The sequence below is a fragment of the Coffea eugenioides genome, chromosome 8 (genome assembly GCF_003713205.1).
Source record: "Coffea eugenioides isolate CCC68of chromosome 8, Ceug_1.0, whole genome shotgun sequence".
Lineage (NCBI taxonomy): Eukaryota > Viridiplantae > Streptophyta > Magnoliopsida > Gentianales > Rubiaceae > Coffea > Coffea eugenioides.
The window spans coordinates 3,900,328-3,925,361 of record NC_040042.1 but is presented as its reverse complement, the minus strand read 5'-3'; the positions used below and the strand labels follow the sequence as shown (position 1 = coordinate 3,925,361).

General features: G+C 36.3%; 2 protein-coding genes and 1 pseudogene across 2 annotated transcripts; all 3 read left to right on the top strand.

Annotated features, from left to right (window-relative positions):
* Window positions 1–5,034: 5,034 nt before the first annotated feature.
* On the top strand, window positions 5,035–6,418 carry LOC113779563 (carboxylesterase 1-like). Its single transcript, XM_027325172.1, has 2 exons — window positions 5,035–5,053; window positions 5,267–6,418. Exon 2 carries the CDS (start codon window positions 5,277–5,279, stop codon window positions 6,294–6,296), a length of 1,020 nt encoding a protein of 339 aa, XP_027180973.1. The 5' UTR covers window positions 5,035–5,053; window positions 5,267–5,276; the 3' UTR covers window positions 6,297–6,418.
* A 5,431-nt stretch (window positions 6,419–11,849) lies between these two features.
* LOC113780001 lies at window positions 11,850–12,853 on the top strand (annotated as a pseudogene).
* A 3,884-nt stretch (window positions 12,854–16,737) lies between these two features.
* On the top strand, window positions 16,738–18,326 carry LOC113779882 (probable carboxylesterase 120). Its single transcript, XM_027325647.1, has 2 exons — window positions 16,738–16,864; window positions 17,194–18,326. The coding sequence occupies exon 2, from the start codon at window positions 17,248–17,250 to the stop codon at window positions 18,247–18,249; it is 1,002 nt and encodes a 333-aa protein (XP_027181448.1). The 5' UTR covers window positions 16,738–16,864; window positions 17,194–17,247; the 3' UTR covers window positions 18,250–18,326.
* The last annotated feature ends 6,708 nt before the right edge of the window (window positions 18,327–25,034 follow it).

Here is a 25,034-nt window from a genome sequence, read left to right as displayed (position 1 = left end):
CGATTGATTCGAGAAGAAGAGGGAGTGCCCATATCCGAGGTATTCCCAGACGAACACTTATTTCAGCTTAGAGGTGAGGAATCTTGGTATACTGATATTGTTAACTTTCTGGTAAGTCACAAATTTTCAAGTGGTATGAGTAAGAATAAGAAGAATAAAATAATACAGGACTCTCGATATTATATTTGGGATGATCCCTATTTGTGAAAAATAGGTTCGAACCAGATCATTCGTCGATGTGTTTCAAATGGAGAAATTCATTCTATACTTACTCATTGTCATAGTTATGCCTGTGGTGGTCACTTTAGTCCTAAAAAAATTACTCGAAAAATACTTGATTGTAACTTTTATTGGCAAACCTTGTTTCGTGATACTTACTTGTTCTGTAAGAGATGTGAAAAATGCCAAAAGTTTGGGCGTTTTGCTCACCAGGATGAAATGCCTCAGGTTCCTATGTTATTTTGTGAAATTTTTTATGTCTGGAGTATGGATTTCATGGGACCGTTTTTCAGTTCTTTTGATTTTCTTTATATCCTGTTAGCCGTAGACTATATGTCGAAATGGGTAGAAACAAAGGTTACACGAACTAATGATTCACGAGTTGTTGCAGGGTTTCTTAAATCCAACATTTTTAGTAGGTTTGGTGTGCTTAGAGCAATCATCAGTGACCAAGGTACTCATTTCTGCAATCGCACCATTGAAGCACTGATGCGTAAGTATGGAGTTCACCATTGAGTGGATACTACCTACCACCCACAGACCAACGGGCAAGCTGAGTCCCTAATCGTGAGATTAAAAGTATTTTGGAGAAAACAGTCAACCCAAATCGCAAGAATTGGAGCACCCGATTGGATGATGCCTTGTGGGCCTATCGCACGGCATATAAAATACCAATCGGAATGTCTCCCTACCGGTTGGTTTATGGTAAGATGTGTAATTTACCTGTTGCAATTGAGTATCGTGCGTTTTGGGCAGTTAAGTAGTGTAATTTGAACGCGGATAGATATGGCAAGAAAAGGAAACCCAAACTTCAAGAGTTGGAAGAAATCCACTTGGAGGCTTACGATAATGCCCAACTTTACAAAGAACGCACAAAATCCATCCATGATAAACTATTGCGTAATAAGCGATTCTCGATAGGGCAAAAAGTACTTCTGTTCAACTCTCGATTGAAATTCATGTCAGGTAAGTTGCGGTTCCGAAGGATTGGACCTTATGTTATTGTCAACATTTTTTCCAATTGTGCAGTCGAAATTAGAAGTTTTGAGACTAACAAAAGTTTTAAAGTTAACGGTCATCGTCTCAAACCGTTTATAGATGTTTCAGAAATTGGCACTGTGGAGGAGGTCCAGTTGCTCAACCCCGGGTCTAATTAATTTGTTAAAATACTTTTGGTCTGGCCACAGACGTTAAATAGAGGCGCTACTTGGAAGGCAATCCAAGAGTTTCAATTTTTGTGTTTTACTTCATGTTTTTGTGTGTTCAAGTTCAGATTGTTTTAGGTTCCTATTGACAGAAAATCTTTCTTATAGGTCGTGGGTATGTTCTGTGCCGTTTTATTTTGGATTAGAGGTAAAATTCTGGAGTAGAAGGCTTTTTGTTCCAAGGCGTGCCCACGCCTTGTATTAAGTACAAATGGGTGTTTTTAAAGAGTGATGAACATGTTTGATGCTTCTTATCTTCTCTTATTTGAGGTGCCTAACCTGGGATCTGGGGTTGGGAGTCAATTCACGTATGGTAGGTGGCTGTGAATGTATCAAATGTATCTGATGCTTGTCTATTAATAGGAGGACCTGCAACAATCCACAGTTTCTTTTTTTTTTTTTTCTTTGAGAGGGCAACAAGTAATGTGTTTAAATCTTGAAGAGGTCAACTGGATGATGATATAATGCTACCTGACCATCGATCAATTGCTTAAAGTTCTAGCTAAGGAACACTACTAGGAACACATAACAATCTTGTGTAAGAATTCATTGACTCCTGATATCTGAGTTTGGTCGAGTCGATATCCAATCCAAATCTGAAAACATAGGTTCCAGCAACAAACTCATAGCGATCTAAATTTTGATTGTACGATTGGATCAGGGTTAAAGTTGTTATATGCTTGCTCTCGCATCAAGCAACACACGGTTCAACTTAAATTTAGGGTTGTAATAGGGATTAGTTGGGAAGCAAATTTTGGGGGTGTCAGGTAAATGGGTATGAGGGACAAGAATGGGTATTAAAATTAATGACCTCCAGATGTATTGTTTGGGAGATCAGGATAGGAGTCATTCAAAGGGAAATGAAAGTAGATACTTTGCACCTATGATTTCCCACTTATAGCTTTGGTTTCACCTAGTAGACTCCAAAAATCGAAAATCAGTGCTAAGCCAACTTGAGAGTCAGAAAATCTCCCAACGTTTTTCTACAAAATGGCAACAAGCGTTAGGAACCAAACAACCAATATGTAGTCAATATAAAACAACAAAGAAACAAATTCAATGGCTAAAAACTCACAAAGTCACAAGAGGAGATGGGTGTTTTCACCATAATCATCTCATTTCAATCATTCTGGTTTTTGTAGTGAAAGTAAATCGAATGTTGTGATCTTTGGGACATCGATTGAAATTTGTGAACGTCTTTCTTGGTTAATTACTGAAGGAAAGCGAAGGAGAAGAGGGAAAAGGAGCGAGAACCAGTGGATGATTTTTGCCTTTTCCTTTTTTTTTTATCCTTTTTTTTTTCAATAAAAAAGGTAAGAAATGAATGCATCAGTCTATTGCCCAATCAGCCAAAGAAAAAGCCCGTATGTACAAAACATCAAATTCAGGCCCAAGACAGTTGGAGGCTGCATCTTCTGATACAAGAATGATAGGGAAAAAGTCAAAAACACTTCTAAACAGTTCGCTACTGGTGGAAGATGTTTGTTTGGATAGAGTATTATTTGAAATGTTATTTGTAATAATTACTGTAACATTTTTTGTGATATGATGTATGTGAGATAAAAAGATAGTTAAAAATATAAAAATATAGATTAAAAATATATCTATAATAGAAGCGAAATATTATTTAGAAAAACCTGCTATTCAAACACTCCTTCGTCTGAACTAGAAAGAAAAGAAAGGAGAAATAAAGAAACGGGAAAGAGAGAGAGAGAAAGGAAGAAGGAAACAAAAGATGATGGGCTAAAATGAACTAGAAAGGGAGTGTTTTGTCTTCCTGCCACGTGGGTCAACATCCATTTTTTATTTGACTTTTTGACTTCTTGTCTTTCACAAATCACAACACAGAGACAACGGAGAACCACAGCAGAACTGATGGCAACTACCGCTTTCTTTCGTCTGAGAAAAGAGGGGAAGAGACGGGAAATACCGAGAAAGAAAGCAAAAGACTATTCACGAAAAGTCAAAAATAGCCCTCAACTGATAGTTACTGTTTTGGGACTAGTTATTCTTATTTGGGCAAGATAGTAATTTCATATAAAAAATGACCTCAACAGTGATATACTGTTTGGAGAAGTAATCAACATTTTCAGGACATAAACGGAAGAAAAATTTTCTCCCTCCCCTAATGCTGCCACGTGTCTCATGTGGAGTAGAAATCTTAACTCTTTCTATATGTGTAATAAGATAAATCTTAGGCTCAATCATTGGCCCAAAAGGTCCTTTTTTTCCTCCGTTTTAACTAATGTTTGTACTTGTAATTTACTCTTTTTCTTCGTCAAATTAGTTTTTAAGTCTTAGGAAAGTTGTTATAATTTTATGATGGTAGATATTATGATTGTAAATTTCTTTGATGCATGCAATTATAATTGTATTATATTATACTGGAGGTTATGATTTTAATCTCATATTTGGATTTTATGTGTCACCTGTACTAGGAATACAAAGTGTATATAATATTAACATCAATGCACATTTGTGTTCCTTTGATTTTAATGATTAGAACAGCGTCAGCTTGTTTTCAATGGAATTAGTGATTGGCTACACTAATTAGGGGTGCGCAAATCCGAAAAATTTCAATTTTCCGACTGATTTCGATTTGAATTTGGAAATTTGAAATCATAAATTTGGAAAATACTTAGGAATTCGGAGTTTTCGTATTCGAAAGTAGCGAAATTGGTTCGAATTCGAGGCCATGATTCTTAAAAGCGGAAATTTCGATTTCGAATTCACAAATCGAAATCGGAATTCGGCTACCTAATTTGATTTCAATTTTGTATATATAATTATATTATATAATAATAATTATAGTATAATATCTCAAACAGGCTAATCTAGATCATTATAATATATGTAAGTCATTGAATTATATAATAGTGATAGTATAATACCTCTAACTGACTAATCTAGATTAGTTTTTTTTTTCAATAAATTCCAAACCAGTTTTTTTAAATATGAATTTGGTAGAATATCTAATTTTGAATTGAATCTGGAGCGAAATTGAATTCGGAACTTTTGAATTCAAAAAGGAAATAGATCAAAATTTACCGTGTTCAATTTACCGAATTTTCGGAATTCAGACTTCCGAATTATCAACGGTGCACACCCCTAACACTGATTTAGATACTTAAGCATTTTTAATCTGATTATTGTGCTTGCAATGGTATTTCCTACTTTTAATCAACTTTTCAGAATTTTCCAAAAAAAAAAAATTATTTGTCAAAATGAAATATTGAACACCTAAAAGATTTTCAGCGTATACAATCCACCACAATTGAACCACGAGTTCAGAATATATTATTGATGTATTTTGGATGGAGACCAATAATTAAGCAAAACTAGGAATTGGTATATTGGGGACCAATAGTTGCGTAGTTGCTGTGTTGTTGCGCTATGAAAGGGATTTGCACATTTACTTGAATGTGAACCGTCTAACGCGATTTCCAGCTGTCAGACATACCCTACAATGCCAGTATTGCATTTCCCTAGTCAAATCTGAAGACTCGCCTAGTCCACAATGATACAATTGATCATTGCTACTAAAGCATCTGCTTCCTCTTAGGAAAATATTAAATCGAATGGGCCATCAGGTCTTATCTTGGAGTCTTCTATCCTAGCACTTTCATGACGTACAATTCTTCAAACTTGAGCACCTTCATAGCTACAATTCTTCAAACTTTGGCTATTTCCTAGCGCTTTCGTATTTTATATATTGGGATATTACCTACTCAGATATCATAGAATAATTGATCAATTAAAGCATTCATGTATTCTATATGATCTTCTATTTTTTTTTTTGTGGTAATATATATCATCTTCATCAATTACATCTAATTCCCTAGGCACTGAACCATGGCTGATCAGATTGCACAAGTTGAAGCAAGCCATCCTCCTGAAGATCTCTATGGTGCTCAGGGCTTCATCCCTCTGGGCTTCATCCGGAATCCTGATGGCTCCATCACGCGTGAAGTCGTTGATCCCATCAACCCCGTCTCCTCCTACGATAGCAGTCCTATTCTTCTTGTCAAGGACATCCCAGTAAACCCATCTAAAAACACCTGGGTTCGTGTATTCCTACCTAAAGAACCAATTAAATCCTCCCCGGACAAAAAACTTCCTCTCCTGATTTATATCCATGGTGGAGGACTTATAAAGTGCAGCGCAGCCCACCCCTTTTTTGATGATATTTATAGTATTTTTGCCGCTGATATTCCGGCAGTGATCTTAACCATCGAGTATCGTCTTGCTCCGGAGCATAGGCTGCCGGCAGCCTATGAAGATTGCTTGGAAGTTCTGCAGTGGATCAAGAATTCCCAAGACGAATGGTTGACACAACATGCGGATTTATCAAACAGTTTCATCTTCGGCAACAGCGCCGGAGGAAACATTGCCTATCATGTTTGTTTGATTGCATCTTCATGTGTTGATGATCTTAAGCCTTTGAATATCAAAGGAGTGATTTTGCATCAACCATTTTTGGGTGGCGTCAAGAGGACAGAATCAGAGCTGAGGGGGGTTAATGACAAGATTTTACCACAAGCTGTTGTTGACATTACGTGGGAGCTAGCATTGCCCGTTGGAGCTGATCGAGATCACGAATTTTGTAATCCGATGCTCAGCGTCAAATTAGGCCAATTTGATGCGATTAAAGGTCTAGGATGGAAGATTTTGGTGGCTGGCTATGAAGGTGATCCATTGTCTGATCGTCAAGTTGAACTTGCCAAAATCTTGGAAGAGAGTGGTGTGGAAGTGGTGGCTAAGTTTGATAAAGGAGGTTATCACGGTATTGAATTTTATGAGCTTCCAAAAATGAAAATTCTTTGTGATGTTGTTAAAAAGTTTGTAGAATCCTTTGCAAATGTAACTGCGTAGACAGATTACAAGGTTTCTTCAAGATGTGTGATCTTCCAAATCGACTAAGATGATTAATCTTGTACCTTTCATGAGTTTAAACTAATAATATATCTATGAAGTCTTGTCATTAATCTTGTAAATGATTGTCCTGGTCTTTATTATCTAACAAAAGTATCTTTACATGCCTAAAATGTTTGGTAAGATGCAACAATCAAAATACAAAAATAATGGAAAGCTATTCATCAGATCAGACAATTAGAGATGTGACATCATTTGCATAGCAAATTATCTTATTGATTTAAGTTCAAAATAGGACAAGTTATCTTTTAGGTCCCTGAACTTTTACTAGATATTGTACTTAGAGTTTAATTTATCATAATTTGCGTTTTTGTCCTCAAACTTCAACAAAATGGATGAATTCTGTATGTTGAAGTTCAGAAAAATATTATTCAAAGTTTTAACCCAAATCTTTTCTCAATCCAAGAGACCATGGATGTCAACTAGTAAACCACATATTCGCATGAATTTCCGTCTAAAATAACCTTGTAATATGGGCATGCATCCGGTGCAATATTTGATCTTATGCCTTTAGTAAGTTTATAAAAATTAAATTGCCTTTTATTTACTCAACCGTGCTATGTTATTTTGTGTTGTAATATATTATGTATATCATCCTTTTTGTTTCTTATCCTTGTAGAGTAAATTCAATGTTGGCCTTGTTAAGGGTGCGTTTGATAAAATTGAAGTTTGAAAACTAAAGTCTAAAAACTGAAGTCTGAAATTTGAAATTTGAAATTTGAATCCATTAAGTTATTAAGTTATTAAGTCGTAAATCTGATATATTTGAATATATATCACATTAAGTGATAAATGAATAGTTTATCATTTATTTTTTAGAGCAAGTTTTGTCTACGAAATTCGGTGCTACTTAATTAATTCAATGTTCAAATTTTCATATCAAACACGTCTAAATATATTAAGATTTGAATCTATTAAATTTAAATGTTGAATTGAGTTATCAAACAAGGCCTACCACAATGTATTTCATTTGTCAATGTTCTTCAAGAACCTAATATTTCATTCAAAATTGAGAATTCGTAAATTTACTTCTAAATTGCCTTCATTCACTCCTAAAATAACCTTTTTTTTAAGGATCATGTGAAGTGAGCGAGACTAATTTTGGAATGCATTAAGTTTCAAAAGTTAAATTGAAGACTAAATAAAGTTTTTGGTACAAAGGGCCTCCAAAATTTTTATATCCTTCATATATTATTATGTAGAAAGACACCATCAGCAAATTTGAACCTCGGCATATTATCGTTATAATATGTCTGTCAGCATATACTAGTGTAATAAGCATCAAGACCAATGGCAGAGTCAGCATTTTTGGTTAGGCGGCAAACCAACTTATAGATAGAAAAATTGTTATTCAATGAGTATCATTTATAGAATTATTTGTTGTATCGTATTTCTTTTTGGCAAATGACATTGGCATTCTAATCCTATGTTTTAAAACTCGGACCGGATCGGCCGGTTCGATCGGTCAAACCGGGAACAGGCCAAGTGTCTGGTCTGAGTTATGCTAAAAACTGGGTAAGTAAAAACTCGGTCAAATACGGTAAAAAACCGGGTTTAACCGGAAAAAAAACCGGATTTTCCAGTTCAATCAAGCATTTAAAAAAAAACTCAAAATTTTTCAATATTATGTTTTGACCCCTAGATTGTTTAAATTTATTAATATATCTCAAATATTTCATACTTTATCAATGTTGTCTTAAAGTTTGGTGTTATTTTTCAATTAAGTCCACAATTTTAATTCTAAATTTGTTAATGCTCATTAAATAATATAAATTGCTACTTGATTGTTCTAAATTTTTTTGTATTTTCTTGTTAAATATATTTGAAACATCAAATATATATGAATATATCTTTATTAATATTAACATGTTATTAGATATTTTACATATAATATTTTAATTTTTAAATAATTTTTATTTATGACATCATCCGGTTCAACCCCTATCGAACCCGGTTGAACGCATTGACCCCTGACCTCTGAGCTTGACCGAGTCAATACTCGGTCCGGTTCTGAAAACATAGTTCTAATCAAAGTCTAAGACACTCCAACCTTTATTCATATTAACTATGCTGACATATAAGCTCCCAATAGTTATAAGGATACCTTTTGGAAACTCTCTCTTCCCGATCGTAATCGCCTTTTACCCATTGCCTGCTCTTTAAATTTTTTTTTTAATAAATTCTGTCTCAATAGTGTATCTCATTCCAAACTTTGCCGTCAATGAGTCACAGCTAACCCCACTCCCAAGCGCCCACGCCAACCCAATACAGTGCAAAATCTATTTAAGGGCGCTTGATTCAAATCTAGGAATCGGAATTGTAATTGGAATTACGTCCAAAAATTCAGCATGGAGTTTGATCAAAAGTAGCACTACAATGACTAGTGTTTGGTATATATTTATAAGGTTTTGGAATCAACTTATTTTTCATTTTCTTATCTTTATTTTTTCCCCTTTTCCTACTTTCTTCTTCCCAACCCTTAAGTATTCATGCTTTACCAATTTCTCTTGAACCACCACCTGACCATCACCAATCAACCTTGTAATATGTGGAGCATGAGAGAGTGACTGACAAGAGATGAGAAAAAGGTTTATACAAAAAGATTAAAAAAAAAGAGGAGAGATAACTAGATGGAGAGAAGCGGCTGCCATGGAGTATTGGAGGAAAGAGGAGAAGAGTGAAAAGAGAAGAAAAGGGAAAGTGAAAGAGAGATTGACAAGATTGGAGAGAAAGAACTAGATGGGAAAGGGCTGCTGCCATGGAAGGTTGGAGGAGAGAGTGAAGAGAGAAGAAAGAAAAAAAAAAGGATGATAATGAAAGTATATATGCTCAAGAAGATGGGATGAGAGAGAAAAGATAAAAGAGGAAATCTAATGCTAAAGTGCTGCCATGAAAGTTCAGCCAACGTGATAGAGTGATGAAAATGATATATTTTCTTTTCTTTTTTGAAATTTTCGAGTCAAATTGAGTCAAATTTAGAAAACCACCAAAACCCCCCAATTTGTTGGGGATTGAGAATCCCCAAATTTTAATGATTTACTCCAAGATTCTGAATCTAATACATGTAACCCAAACAACAAGAATTGAAATTATTTTGATTCCTGATTTCGATCCCCTTTTACCAAACGGCACCTTATTCTCCTATTTTAAGTAAAGGAGAAACAAAGCAGGCAATTTGAGCATTGGGTTGTCACGATATTCAAAGTTTTAGGATCGGTTTGCATTAGCAAGGTTGATTGATGGCAATGGCTGGTGGCTAGTAGCTATAGAAACAAGAAAAGACAAGAAGAAACTGGAAATTGTAGAGAGGTAGTGCTGTAATCTTAGTAATAATTTAGGGGCACACTTGTTTACTCAATATAAAAGAGAGGTCGAATGTTTGAGCCTTTTTTTTTTTGGAGTGTCAATATCATTTGATTTCTTCTTTTCATTAATTACATAGTCTTAAACATTTAATTGTCATTCAAAGTAAGAAAATTTGAACTTTCTTAATCATCTAGGCCATCCTTAGCAGAAGATGATTTTAATAAAACAATGCTAGCAGTAAAGTCTACAAAAAGGGAGATATTCAATGAAAACCTCCCATATGATAAAGGAGGTTATGATGGTATTGATTACACAACCTCCCATATGAATCACAATGAGGGAGATATTCGAGTCCAAATGTAACTCATCAATCCGACCTATGTAATTTCCTTTCTCCAGAAACTTACAACACACAATTGCTTTTAATTTTAGATTGTTATTTTCAAGAGTTTTTTTTTTAGAAAAATATACTGTAACGATTGGATGTATGTGAGATAAAAACATGATTAAAAAATGTGTTTACGAAAAACGTAAAAATTTTTTTGCAGAAAAAAAATCCAAACAAGACCGTTAAAGAAGTAATTTAGAAGGCAAGTTTGTTTTTAAAACAGTTTTTACTAACTAAAAGAACCTAGAATTCTTGCCCCTGAAGTATATGTTGTTCTCCACACACTTAACTTTATGTAACACTTTTGACAAATTGTAGTTTTCATTCATGTGTTAAATCTCGTTCTCTCCACTTAGATAGGCACAATGTCCAATTTTACTATTTATCTTGTACTTGAATTTACATATATGCATTGGATCTGCAAGTTTGCAAGTTTTTCATGCTAATGTTTGTTATTTAATAATCAACTATAACAATAAATCTTTTGCTATGATAAGCTATTTTTTATAGTATTTTATTGGGAATATAGATTCTTTTTAAGATAGAGAAGAAAGTGTTATCTTGTATTTTTTAACTTTATGGACTATTATTTTTAATAAAAGTTTATGAATTAGTTTAGTGGTGGAACTACCATAGTTTGTTTTTATTATTATTGACTTATTCTTGATTTTGATAAAAAAAAAAAAAGCTACAAAGAAATTGGATGATATTAAAAGTCATAAAAAATTACTAGTTTAACGTTTGATTTGGATAGATATTAGCGAAAACATTGATAGTTCTTCTATACTTCTAATGAAATATAAGAGAAATGAATAACAAGGAAAAAGAAAAAAAAATTATAAAATCCATCCTTTGTATAAACATGGCAACAAGAGAGTTTTATTCAAATATTAAGGTTAGTATTGTCATTTTAAATCAATAACGGAGGTAGGTGTAATTTTGGAAACCTCAAGGAAGCCACATGAAATTATCAAAAACCTCAAGGGAGGTTTCTAAAATTATCCCATTCTTTTTATGTTTAAAGATCTACAAATGAAAAGTGTGGATTTACGGTGGATAAAGATAGATTTGGCTTTTTTTTTTTCTTCAAAGAGTTCCATATTTGTGTTTATTATTTAAGCATATTTTAAAATCGTTTTTTGTAAGCGACCTCTTTATAATAGCAATCATTTCTATATATTTTCATGAAAGCTTGGTGCTTCGTAGATGTTGAAAACTTCGAAGTCTGAACCCGAAGAACCGTAGAATTTAACTTTAGAACACGCTAATTATTTTTCATGTTTTATTAGTAATATTTTTGGCAGTAAGGTGAAAAGGTCGGCAAAAGTAATTAAGCAAAAGCAACCACTGCTCCGTCTAAGCACCCTGGACTTGCTCTCCTATTTATCATGTTGAGTTGAACACAATATCCTGTGATGAAAATTCAGCCAGCTAGCTGGACAATATTATGTGCTGTTACACAAGACAAATTGTATTAGCCCAATTAAACAAGAAGAAACATAACCCAAGACCAGTGATACATCATTTTGTATTCAAGTCTTGCACATTTTTTATTGTCTTATTTCTGGCAACCCACCGAATCATGTACTACAATGTATAAACAACATGTATCAATATATGAACTTCCCAGGAAAAAACGAAATGTGGCCTTCGGTATTTGTGACTTTCTTTACACTTCAAGTCTTCAATTATCTTTGCGCTTGTAAATGTTAGCTCCACAAAGCTACTCGCTTAACCAAAAGGCAGTAAAAGTCTTTATCAAAATTTCAAAACCCATTTTTCTGGGCACTAATTGACCAATGGCTGATCAAACTGCGGCAGTTTTTGTACAGGTTGATCCTAATGCTGATCCCTATGGCTATCTGGGCTTCGTCCGGAACGCTGATGGCTCAGTCACCCGTCAATTTGAGTATCCAGAAACACCTGTCTCTTCCTATGATGGCAGTTCCAGTCTTCTTGTTAAAGACATCTCCATTAACCAAGCCAAAAACACTGGGTCCGCGTATTCCTTCCAAAAGAATTAGTTGACTCATCTCCGAGCAGGACACTTCCTCTGCTGATCTACATTCGTGGTGGAGGATTTGTAATCTGCAGTGCGGCCACGCACTTTCTTGACGTTTTCTATAGAAATTTTACCACTGAAATCCCAGTTATCCTAGTATCAATCGAGTATTGAAATGCACCGGAGCATAAGCTGCCGGCAGCCTATGAAGATTGCCTCCAAGCTTTGCACTGGATCAAGAATTCTCAAGACGAGTGGTTGACAAAGTATGCAGATTTATCAAACAGTTTCCTCATGGGCACTAGTGCAGGAGGAAACATAGCCTATCATGTTGGTCTTAGTGCAACTTCTTCTGCTGATGATCTTCAGCCTTTGAACATTAAAGGCTTGATTTTGCACCAACCATTCTTTGGTGGCAACAAGAGGACGGATTCGGAGTTGAGGGCTGTAAATGACAAGATTTTACCACCCTGTGTTAGTGACATCATGTGGGAACTTTCATTGCCCGTAGGCGCTGACCGAGATCATGGATTTTGCAATCCAGTATTGAGCATCAAACCCGGACAATTCGATCATATTAAAGATTTGGGACGGAAGATTTTGGTGACTGGCTATGATGGTGATCCGTTGTTTGATAGTCAAGCTGAGCTTGTAAAAATGTTGGAAGACGAGGGTGTACCTTTAGTGGCTAAGTTTGCACAAGGAGGCTATCATGGTATTGATGGTTTTGAGCTTCCTAAACTTAAGGTTCTGTGTCAGGTTGTGAAAGAGTTTATGATCTCCTTTGTAAAAACAGCTTAGAAAACTAATTTTAGCAACGATGTTTAATCTTGTACTTCTCAAAATACTGTTTAATTTCTTGTGTCAATTTTCATAAATGAAAATTTATTGTTGATTACTTTTGTGATGTTCTTGGCACCAGGGCTGTGGGCATGGATGCTACGGTAGATCGGTTCTCTCATTGGAGGCAATTGGTGGTATCCGGTGCTTGACTTGAAAACTTCACTAAATAAAAAATTAAGAAATCAGAATTTAAATTGATAGACTATGCATTAAGCTTTATATAAAATGTTTATGTGAGAGGATTATATTTTGAGGATTGAGGATTATAGAGGTTTTGGGTTCTAATATCTTGTTCCATCCTCACTTCTAAAATTCCACCTCTTTCCTGCTGAAAAAAATTACTAAAAAAAAAAATAAATCTTCGACCAAATGCTGCTTTCAAAAACCTTAAAAAGGCCATGGATTACCGTATTCATGTATTTTGGGTTGAGCAATTCCGATCATCTATTTTTGGGTCCATTTGTAATCATATATATATATATATATATATAATAAAGTCGTATTCTCATTCTTATCCTTTCATATTTTCTTTTTCCTACGTGGCTTAACGAGATGGCAAGTAATTTCCGACGTGGCTTGCTCATTTTTTGTTTGGATGTATATCAATTCTTACTTCCTATAAGAAATCTTAATATTATATGATTTCCATTCCCTACCCAAAAAAGGAACTGGAAAGTAATGCGATATACATAAAAGAGACATAAATATCTCTATTAGATATATCTCCAAATTCATGCCAACAATTTGTGTACTGCATAGGGAACCGAAGTAAATAAGAATTGTTGTCACTACAAGAAGTAGAAAAGTAACTAATTTCAAAAGGAACCATTAATAATAGAAGTCAATATCTGATGTTGGAAATAGGATTCTTAATAAATTTTATTATTAAGTACATTATCAAGACATAGTGCATAGCACGAAATTTATGGAAAAGAAAAAGTTAATTGAATCCAATTAACTATATGTATTTGACCTGTACGTCAAATATAAATTTCTATTTGAGCACGGGTTTGTAAATTCCTATAAACCCGTACGGTCAAATATAAACCCGTACGGGAATGTTATGGTATTGTTGAATGTTATTTTTTTCATTTTTGAATTATTATTCACTGAATTAGATGTTCAAATTTATATTATAAGAATACTTTATATATTACAATGCGCATAAAGTAATATACTTAAGACAAGTTATAATAGATTATACATTAAATTTGTATTTTATATCGACATTTTTATAAAATTGACTAAATAGTTTATTATTTTTCGACGATTCCCGTTCAACGAATGAGTACAAAACTAGTTTGATTTATATAGTGTAAGAAAACCTACTTCACGCAAATTCGTGGCATTTAAGAAACAAAAAACAATTTAAAAGCTCGTAGCATTTTTTATGCAAGTGGAGCTCTTCTTCACAAGCACATTTTTTCTTCACGCATACTCCCCATCTCTCTCCTGCGCACACATATTCTGTGTTCGAATATAGTAGGAATTAAAAAAATCTAAAATAGTAATTTAACAAACAAAATATTAACTAAATAATATCCATATAATAGAATACTTAAATTCAGCGCTCAAGTTTAGCTGATTATCAGATGGATATAATAGATATGACATTGTAAATTCAATATTCGTTTGAATTGAGGAATTTGATGAAGAATTTGAAATCCATCTAAATGGCTTTAGTTGTTTGGATTGTTTAATAGGCATTTAACTATCCAATATACCAATTATTAAAATAAATTTTAAATACTAGAATAATTTGTAATTTTCAAATTCAAATACTTAGTAAATAATATAAATAACTAGAGGGATTCAAGAGGATTTCAAACCCTTGATTAGATTCCTCAATCCAAACGCAACCTAAATGTTTTATCACTTAAATTTCAATCTTCAGTTTCATATTCTAGTTTTCAGCTTCCAATGTTGATATAATAATCCCGTAAGCTGCAAACAAACAACACTATTTGATTGGATATGAGTTTATTTGAGATAATTACTGTAGCAATTTTTGTGATGTGATGTATGTGAGATGAAAAGTGATTGGAATTTGTGAAGCAAATTATTTTATCTCAAAACATTTCAATCTAAACACACCAATATATCATTAGCATTAGGGCAAAATACATTTTATCCCTCCGTGGTTTAGCACTTTTTTGTATAACCCCAACATGATTTTAAAAATTATACATAATTCCCTCATAACTTGGATTAAAGTATCAAAATGACGAAATTTGCATTCCATAATGAAGTCAATTAAAATATCAAAAGTACTTCTATGTATAGTTGAAAATTATTTATTAACTACAGGAGGTTATGTATATATTTCAAGAATTATAAGGGGGTTATATGGTAAAATACTAAATCACAAGGGGGTTATATAGTAAAATATAAAATCATATGTGGTCAGAGTGTCATGTATATTATGTTTATATATTTTGATCACTTCACGCATTTTAGTTTTTAAATAAGGATAATTTCGATATTTTATTGATTCCGTTACAATGATCATTTCTATCATTTGAACACTTTAATCCAAATTATGATATGGTTATATATAACTTTTGAAACTATATAGGGGTTATGTGAAAAATTGCTAAGCCACGGGAGGTATGATCTATTTTATCCTTTGCATTATTGTGATGGATTACAAAATTTGATATCACATCAAGCATTAAATATAATATCAGTAATCACCTTTTACCACTTTAATTTCACACTTAGATGACAACTTCTTCTTCTTCTTTTTTTGAATTTTTTTCCCGTGTTTTGTTGCTGTCAATACCTTTTAAACCACCGCCAGGCTGCGGGCGCTAGGCCCCCTGTTCTATCATCATAAGACAAAGCACCGAGCATCGAACTGTGCCAGAGCACAGCAAGTGGCTCCTCGGACCACAATCATGCTTGTTTCTGGAGGCCATGGTGATGCTCAAATTTTAAAGAGTAAAGTGAGATGAAATTTTTATGATTTTTTGTGAAATTTTTATTTTATTTTTTTTGTTTTCTATTATATAGTGTTATTTTGATTTGTTGTATTTTAATTTTTTTTATCCTTTTATTAGATATTACAATTTAAGGAAACAAAAAAAATTCTAAAATGAGGTGTTTATGAATGATAAATGACAATATAATGAAAGGTGATACAATGTTGGACTAGGGTTCTATCGAGTCGAGTTGAGTTTGAGTTGCATCATACTCGATTTCAAACTCAATCACTATCAGTGCTATTTGAACTTGAACTCGAATTCGAACGAGTATATAAATTTGAACTCGAACTATACTCGACATAATAAAAATTAAGATCGAACTCGATTCGTTTGAGTTCGAGTAAACTACAAGCCATATCAAACTCGAGCTACACAAGCTTGAGTTTTTCTTCTCTTGTTTTTAATTTTTTACATTTTAGATTTATTAGATTATTATTTTATCATTCATCATTTTTTTTACTAAATATTACTTCATGTAAATTTATTAAAATGCGAATCCATACTAGTCATTCCATAATTAAAATATATAATATATAAATAATATAAATACTTAATTAAATTCATTGAGTACTTGAATAATTACTACTGATGCTCGAATTCAACTAGTTACGCAGAATGAGTAGATCGAGTTTGCTAAATTTTTGACCAGGTCGCTCGCGTCGTCCACACCCCTATCATTGGACAAAAAATCTTCTATGCAATTAAATTGAACGCAAAGGTGGTTGGCTAGATATATACAAGTATAAACCAATTAAAAGAAAGAAGAAAATTGGACCCATCAAGAAGATAATTCAGACGTCATTTTCCTCTCAAATCTTGCGCTTTTATGAGCTTCTTGTGTGTCTGCTTTTTCAACCCCGCTCATGACGTACTAAATTATATTGATAAACAACGTGTGGCAATGTATGAATTCCAAGGAACTGACGAAATGACCCTTTAACCTTTCTTTCTGTGCACTTCCAAGTCTTCAAATAACGTCAAACTCATAAACGCTAGCTAGTCTCCCGAGGAACCACAAGAGTTGCCGGCTTTTGTGGTTTCCTCGGGGTTTCGGTTAGTTTATTACCAAAAAGTCTGTTAACTTGCTTGGTAAAAAAGACTAAAACCTTGCTCGGGGTAGTGGGTTCTAAGTTTAAGCCTAGTAGAAGCTGTCCTGTTTGGGGGTTCAGTCCCACATCGGGGTTGTTAGGGGGGTTTGGGGTAGTATATTAGTCTCCTGAGGAACCACAAGAGTTGCCGGCTTTTGTGGTTTCCTCGGGGTTTCGGTTAGTTTATTACCAAAAAGTCTGTTAACTTGCTTGGTAAAAAAAAAAAATAAACGCTAGCTCCAAAGCTGACACCAAAAGGCAGTCAAAATTCTCATCCCTTATGGCTGATCCAATTGCAGCAATTTCATTCGCTGATCCTCATGTTGATCCCTATGGTCATCTGGGCTTAGTCCGGAACCCCGACGGCTCAGTCACGCGTCAATTTGAACATCCAAAAACACCCGTCTCCTCCTATGATGGCAGCCCTATCCTTCTTGTCAAAGATGTCCCCATTAACCAATCCAAGAACACTGGTGCCCGTATATTCCTACCGAAAGAAGCACTTGAATCCTTCCCGGGCAGGAAACTTCCGCTCCTGATTTACTTTCATAGTGGAGGATTCGTGATTGGCAGCGTGGCCACGACCGGTTTTGATGATTTTCATAGAGCTTTAGCTACTGAGGTCCCGTTTGTAATCGTATCAATCGAGCATCGTCTTGCCCCCGAGCACAGGCTGCCGGCAGCCTACGAAGATTGCTTGGAAGCTTTGCACTGGATCAAGAATTCACAAGACGAATGGTTGGAAAAGTATGCAGATTTATCAAACAGTTTCCTCATGGGCAGCAGTTCAGGGGGAAACATTGCCTATCATGTTGGCTTGAGTGCATCGTCATGTGTTGATGATCTTAAACCTTTGACTATTAAAGGGTTGATTTTGCACCAAGCATTTTTTGGTGGCAACGAGAGGACAGAATCGGAGTTGAGGGCTCTGAATGACACGTTTATACCGCCCTGTTGTACTGATGTCTTGTGGGAACTTTCATTGCCCGTAGGTGCTGACCGAGATCATGAATTTTCTAATCCAGTCTTGAGCATCAAACCTGGACAATTCGATCAGATTAAAGCTTTAGGATGGAAGATTTTAATGGCAGGATATGAAAATGATGCATTGTTTGATCGCCAATTTGAGATTGCCAAAATGTTAGAAGGCGAGGGTGTTCCCGTGGTGACTAATTTTGTTGAAGGAGGTTATCATGGAATTGACATGTTTGAGTCTCCCAAAACTAAAGTCCTTTGTGAGGTTGTGAAGGAGTTTATAATCTCCTTTGTGACAACAGCTTAGACAACTATGTCAGAGGTTTTTACCAGGATGAGTATTTATCCAAATGAACAATGATGTTAAATCTTTGTACTTCTCAACATGTTGCTCAATTTCTTGTGTGACAGCCCCACCTCACCCTAAGGCGAACCAAAGGGTTCAGCGGACCGCCTGCCCAGCTCTCGCCAGGACTACGGAGTCGAATCACACAAATCCGATATTACGCGAGATAGGACCCAAAAGAAATGAACGATTGAAGACCGCCAAGCTTAAACATGGGGAAAACGCTTTCATATATACATGTCGCTAGGTTTACAATTCAAATGGAACCAGTGAAACGAAATACATTTAGGGTTTCCTCATTCTCGAGGAGTTATACAAAAGAACAAAAGATTTTCTAACTAGCTCAACTCGCTTCTCAAAATCATGATTTCCAAAAGAGGTTCCTGTAAGGAAAACAAAGATAACGAGGAGGGGGTGAGCTTACGCCCAATGAGGTACCAAACATGTAGCAGAAAAATCAGGTATTTCACGTTATACAAACCAGATACACATGCTCGCTATAAAGTAAGACAGGTAAACACAAGAACTCAAATAGGAAGGATACAGATGGCTCTCAGGAGCCAGCTTTCCAGCGCAGTACTTGATCCAATCCGGTTGACTCTCCGCCAACGTATATAGAACCAACACGTCCGTAGACCCCACTTTACACCAAATTCCGTCCACCAAACACCCCTTTACCGGGCCCGCTCACCTTAACAGAAACAGAAATGGTAATACTCGAGTATACCGGAATCAAGGGTCTCAATACCCAAAGATTCCAAAACAGACTACCGTGGTTCGTTATCTAATCGTCCAGGCCCTTGCCGGCCCGACTCGAATAACTTAGCCACAGGATTTGAGCTCATAGGTCACAGAAAGGTCGTTGGTTACAAGTTTCCAAATTACGTCCAAACAGATACAGATACAGAAACAGATACAGATACAGATATCAGATACAGATACAGATTCAGATTGACACCAAAATTGGCTTATGAACAGACAAGAGAACGAGTGTGATAAAGTACACCCTCGTCTCAAACAAATTAAACAGATTGCAGAGCAGAAATCAAGTTAAACAGCAATGGAGGGGAATGGTACACTCACCGGTTCAAGTACAGATACCTCAAAAGTTTTCACTTCGGATTGGCTTTAATCGCCAAGAAATCCTAAAATAATCAAAGTAAACCAATTGAAGGTTTCACATCCAGAATCGAGTAAACAAAATGCACATGTGAGGCTCGACTACTAGTCGTATGCTCGCCAAATAATTACTAATGCAATGGTACAAAACATGATTTTTGGGAACAAAAAGGTAACATGAAGACCTAGGTTCAACAACCCAAAAGCCCTTCATTTCTATCACAAGCCAATTCAAACTTAAAGGAACCAATCGGCCTAGAAAAATTGGACAGCACTTCCCTTAAATTTCTTACTTTTCCAGCCATCACGGCTTCATTATTTTCCTCAATCAACTCCCAAAGTCATACTCAATATACATTCATCACCACAGCCGTTCAATAGGCTCAAGGTTATCCAAGTACAAAAGTTAGCTAGGAAAATGACCGGAAATAAAAGTCAAGCCCTAGAATATTCCAATAAGCACAAGAAGACTCAATTACAAGTCATAAACCGATGCCAACACGATCACAATAGGGTTCCATAAGCATGTATAAGCATTAGAGGAAACCAGAAAAATTCGGAAATGGAATTAGCTTTAGCCCTGAAAAAAACAGTTTTTGACTTCATTTTACGGTAATAGCACCAATTTCACTACGATTATTGGATGAGGGTGCAAGACCCACCATTTCGAAGCTAAAAGACAGCGCTACAACATCACAGAAGGTCACTCAACCCAGTTTTGAGTGCAAATAGGTAAAAAATGCAAGATACTACATCAAAACGTAAAACAGATTCACCAAAACGCATTCTAGCGGAAACATCATAACTCAGGCTCTCCAAGTCCAAATTCAGAAATTCCAAAACCAGCTGAAAGTTAAGAAACATGGCTAAATTTCATCCGAAAGCCTCAACAACCAATTCGGAAGCAATTCCAGCCAAAACAACCAATTACAGGCGCAATTCTTACATTCGGATAAAACCAGGACAGCAAGGGTAATTTTGACTTTTCTCATTCTACACTACTCCGATTGACCTGAAATTTTGTAGGCACCTCTAAAATGTCATTCTCTACAACTTTTATGTTTTAAACTAAGGCCAATTCAGCCTCTAATTAGGAGCTAAAAATTCGGGCAGAATGCTCCCACAAGAACCCTAATTTTCTGAAATTTCTTCCAAACCAGAAATTGGTTGCAATTAATCACTTTTTCCACCTCCTAGAGTCATTATATACCATTTTCAATCATCATAGATAGCCACACAATCATGCTTATATAAAAACAGAAAAATCTCCAAAAATAATAAAATTTCATCACTTTAACCACAAATCAAGAAATAATCCATAATATTGCATCTCATACCACCACTAATCATGATTTAAGCATCAATTAAGGGAGGAGAGGGGTTCATCCACTACTCACCTTTGTAAAACAAGAGAGAGAGTAACTTGTCACCTTAACTTCCCAAACAACTCCACCAAACAACTCACAAACACTAAGTGAAGAGGTTTTATGGAGTAAAACTAAAATTAAACGGTTAAAAGTGAAGATTAAGCAAGCTTGGAGCAAAGAAATTTGAGAGCTTTTCTTCCCTTATTGCTTGAAGGTGGCCGGCCATATGAAGCTTAGAAATGAAGATATTTTGGTCAATTTTTGAAGTTATTATGGTAAATGGTAAAAGGTTGAATAGTAAGTCAAAATAAGATTTAATCATATGGTGACACGTGTCACCTTCATTAAATGTATGCCTAACTTTTGTGTCTCTCTTACAACAATTCACTTGGCAACCTCTAGATATCTCATAACACCTGATAAATTAATTTCAGTATCCAAAACTTAACCTAGTTGGCCGAATTTTACCGAACTTTTCGCACTAGCGGGTCCCACGTCCAATATACGCTCTTAATTTCTCAAAAACTAACCGATACTAGAAAAATCATTTAAAAGCTATATTTACTCAAAAAATTTATTTGCACAATTTTTCGAATAAAGAAAAGGTGGAAAAACGTATAATTAAAAGAAATTAAAAACCTAGAAATTAAGAAAATTACGGGTCCTCACACTCTCTCCCCCTTAAAGAAATTTCGTTCTCGAAATTTTCTTATCAGCGGAATCCATCAAATCTAAGGTACCCAACGGATCGTACCTTCTACGTTCTCAGACGAGTCAGGGACCTGATGATGCTCCAGGGAATATACTCGAGCCGGTACTTTCGCTCCAGTCCCTTCTCCTTTCGACTGTCCAGGGTTGGTCTTAACTGGTTGCTGAGAGTTAGTCTTGGTTGGTGGCGGAGTCCCTCTCCACTCGCGCAGGCGAGCTGGACAGTTAGCAATCCGATGTTCAGCGCTTCCACAGCGCAAGCATTTTCCTTCTTTCTTCCAGCAATTGGTTTCAGTATGATTTGGCCCTCCACAATATCCACAGAACCACGAGTGCAGAAAAAGAAACTGATCCCCCCTGTGGAACACCACCTGTCACCCCCGGTAGCCGTACTTCCCCGTTTTCCTTTCGAACTTTAGGGATTGTACTATTATCCGCTTGTTCTGAGCTGCTCCCCGGAAAGCCCTTTTTTCTTGCTTGGAAGTTTCTAACTTGTAACCTTGCAGTTTCAACGCGCTGGGTCTTCTCCACCGCATCACTAAAGGCATTAAGTTGGGCTACCGCCAGATCCTTTTGAATTTCAACATATAATCCCTGGATGAATCGCCTTATCCGTCTTTGTTCAGTTACAATCAGTTCGGGCAAACTTAGACAACCGAGTGAAATGACTCTCATACTCGGCTACGGTTTGAGTTCCTTGGCGAAGCCGAATAAATTCATCTTCCTTCCTTTCTTGGATTAGAGGAGGGAAAAACTTGGCATTAAATTCCCTCATAAAGTTCGCCCACGTCCTCGGGGTTTGTTCTCTTTCCCATTTCATTCGAATGACATTCCACCAGGAACGGGCGGCTCCCTCTAGTTGAAAGATAGCAAATGTTACCTGTCTCTCCTCGGTATAGTGTAAGGCAGCGAAAATATCGATCATCTTCTCCAGCCACTTCTCAGCTACGTCAGGATCAGGACCTCCAAGAAATTTGGGTGGGGAGAACTTCTGAAATCTCTCAAGGGCTCTATCCTCGCCCTCTATGTGATTACCAGGATTCCCAGGGTTGGGGTTAGGGTTTTGACCTTGTTGGTGCACCACTTGGGCTAGCAAATCAGTCATTTGCTGCATGGCAGCAGCTATTTGGACATTGGGGTCAACCCTAGGTTCAGGGTTTGGTTCATATGAGGTTTCTCCAGTGCGCCTCTCAGATATAGGTTGCCTAATTCCACGCCCGCGGCCCCGTCCACTACGAGTGCCTTCCATTGGTCTAATAAATCTAGGTCGAAGCGGGAATATAATATTAAACATAGGTAGGCAAAAGCAAGTAGCAAAAGGTACGCACAGATCAAAAGTATACATATATAACATAACTGTATCAAACAAGCCACACAGTAGCAATCAATTAGATACAAATCCATGAAAATAGCGGGGTTATCCAAAAGTACTATAGACACACTAGGTCACAAGTACAAGAATAACTAACGAAAAGCTTTTCCCCTCTAGGGCTCCGTCCTTAATCTACGAGAACAACACCATTGATATCTTAATCAAGGTTGATCATGCTTAACAACACCCGAACAGACTGCGCGAAGTTCCATCGAATCACATTGCTAGTTCGCCCAAGTCCTTTCTAACCTAGGCTCTCATCTCTTTCGTATCCGGGCGCAAGAATCCCATCTAAGATAATTCACAACTCGAGCCGGCCGGTCCCAAGCGTAAATCATCCATATTAAAAATTCCTACCCGACATACATTCCTAACTTCCTCAAGTCCTATGGTAATGATCCTTACACTTATGACATGCACAGTTCATCGCTTACGCTCAAACGAGCACATATTCCTTTTGACGCCTTCACGAAAGCAGGGCCATAACACCACTTGGCCCAAGCTCTCTCCGCGCAGAGACCACGCGAAGTGGCTCTGATACCACCTGTGACAGCCCCACCTCACCCTAAGGCGAACCAAAGTGTTCAGCGGACCGCCTGCCCAGCTCTCGCCAGGACTACGGAGTCGAATCACACAAATCCGATGTTACGCGAGATAGGACCCAAAAGAAATGAACGATTGAAGACCGCCAAGCTTATACATGGGGAAAACGCTTTCATGTATATACATGTCGCTGGGTTTACAATTCAAATGGAACCAGTGAAACGAAATACATTTAAGGTTTGCTCATTCTCGAGGAGCTATACAAAAGAACAAAAGATTTTCTAACTTGCTCAACTCGCTTCTCAAAATCATGATTTCCAAAAGAGGTTCCTGTAAGGAAAACAAAGATAACGAGGAGGGGGTGAGCTTACGCCCAATGAGGTACCAAACATGTAGCAGAAAAATCAGGTATTTCACATTATACAAACCAGATACACATGCTCGCTATAAAGTAAGACAGGTAAACACAAGAACTCAAATAAGAAGGATACAGGTGGCTCTCAGGAGCCAGCTTTCCAGCGCAGTACTTGACCCAAGCCGGTTGACTCTCCGTCAACGTATATAGAACCAACACGTCCGTAGACCCCACTTTACACCAAATTCTGTCCACCAAACACCCCTTTACCGGGCCCATTCACCTCAACAGAAACAGAAAAGGTAATACTCGAGTATACCGGAATCAAGGGTCTCAATACCCAAAGATCCCAAAACAGACTACCGTGGTTCGTTATCTAATCGTCCAGGCCCTTGCCGGCCCGACTCGAATAACTTAGCCACAGGATTTGAGCTCATAGGTCACAGAAAGGTCGTTGGTTACAAGTTTCCAAACGACGTCCGAACAGATACAGATACAGATTCAGATACAGATATCAGATACAGATACAGATTCAGATTGACACCAAAATTGGCATATGAACAGACAAGAGAACGAGTGTGATAAAGTACACCATCGTCTCAAACAAATTAAACAGATTGCAGAGCAGAAATCAAGTTAAACAGCAATGGAGGGGAGTGGTACACTCACCGGTTCAAGTACAGATACCTCAAAAGTTTTCACTTCGGATTGGCTTTAATCGCCAAGAAACCCTAAAATAATCAAAGTAAACCAATTGAAAGTTTCACGTCCAGAATCGAGTAAACAAAATGCACATGTGAGGCTCGACTACTAGTCGTATGCCTCGCCAAATAATTACTAATGCAAGGGTACAAAACATGATTTTTGGGAACAAAAAGGTAACATGAAGACCTAGGTTCAACAACCCAAAAGCCCTTCATTTCTATCAGAAGCCAATTCAAACTTAAAGGAACCAATCGGCCTAGAAAAATTGGACAGCACTTCCCCTAAATTTCTTACTTTTCCAGCCATCACGGCTTCATTATTTTCCTCAATCAACTCCCAAAGTCATACTCAATATACATTCATCACCACAGCCGTTCAATAGGCTCAAGGTTATCCAAGTACAAAAGTTAGCTAGGAAAATGACCGAAAATAAAAGTCAAGCCCTAGAATATTCCAATAAGCACAAGAAGACTCGATTACAAGTCATAAACCGATGCCAACACGATCACAATAGGGTTACATAAGCATATATAAGCATTGGAGGAAACCAGAAAAATTCGGAAATGGAATTAGCTTT

Coding starts and splice junctions, on each gene's coding strand:
- LOC113779563 (XM_027325172.1), top strand. CDS start 5,277: ATGGCTGATCAGATTGCACAAGTTGAAGCAAGCCATCCTCCTGAAGAT.
- LOC113779882 (XM_027325647.1), top strand. CDS start 17,248: ATGGCTGATCCAATTGCAGCAATTTCATTCGCTGATCCTCATGTTGAT.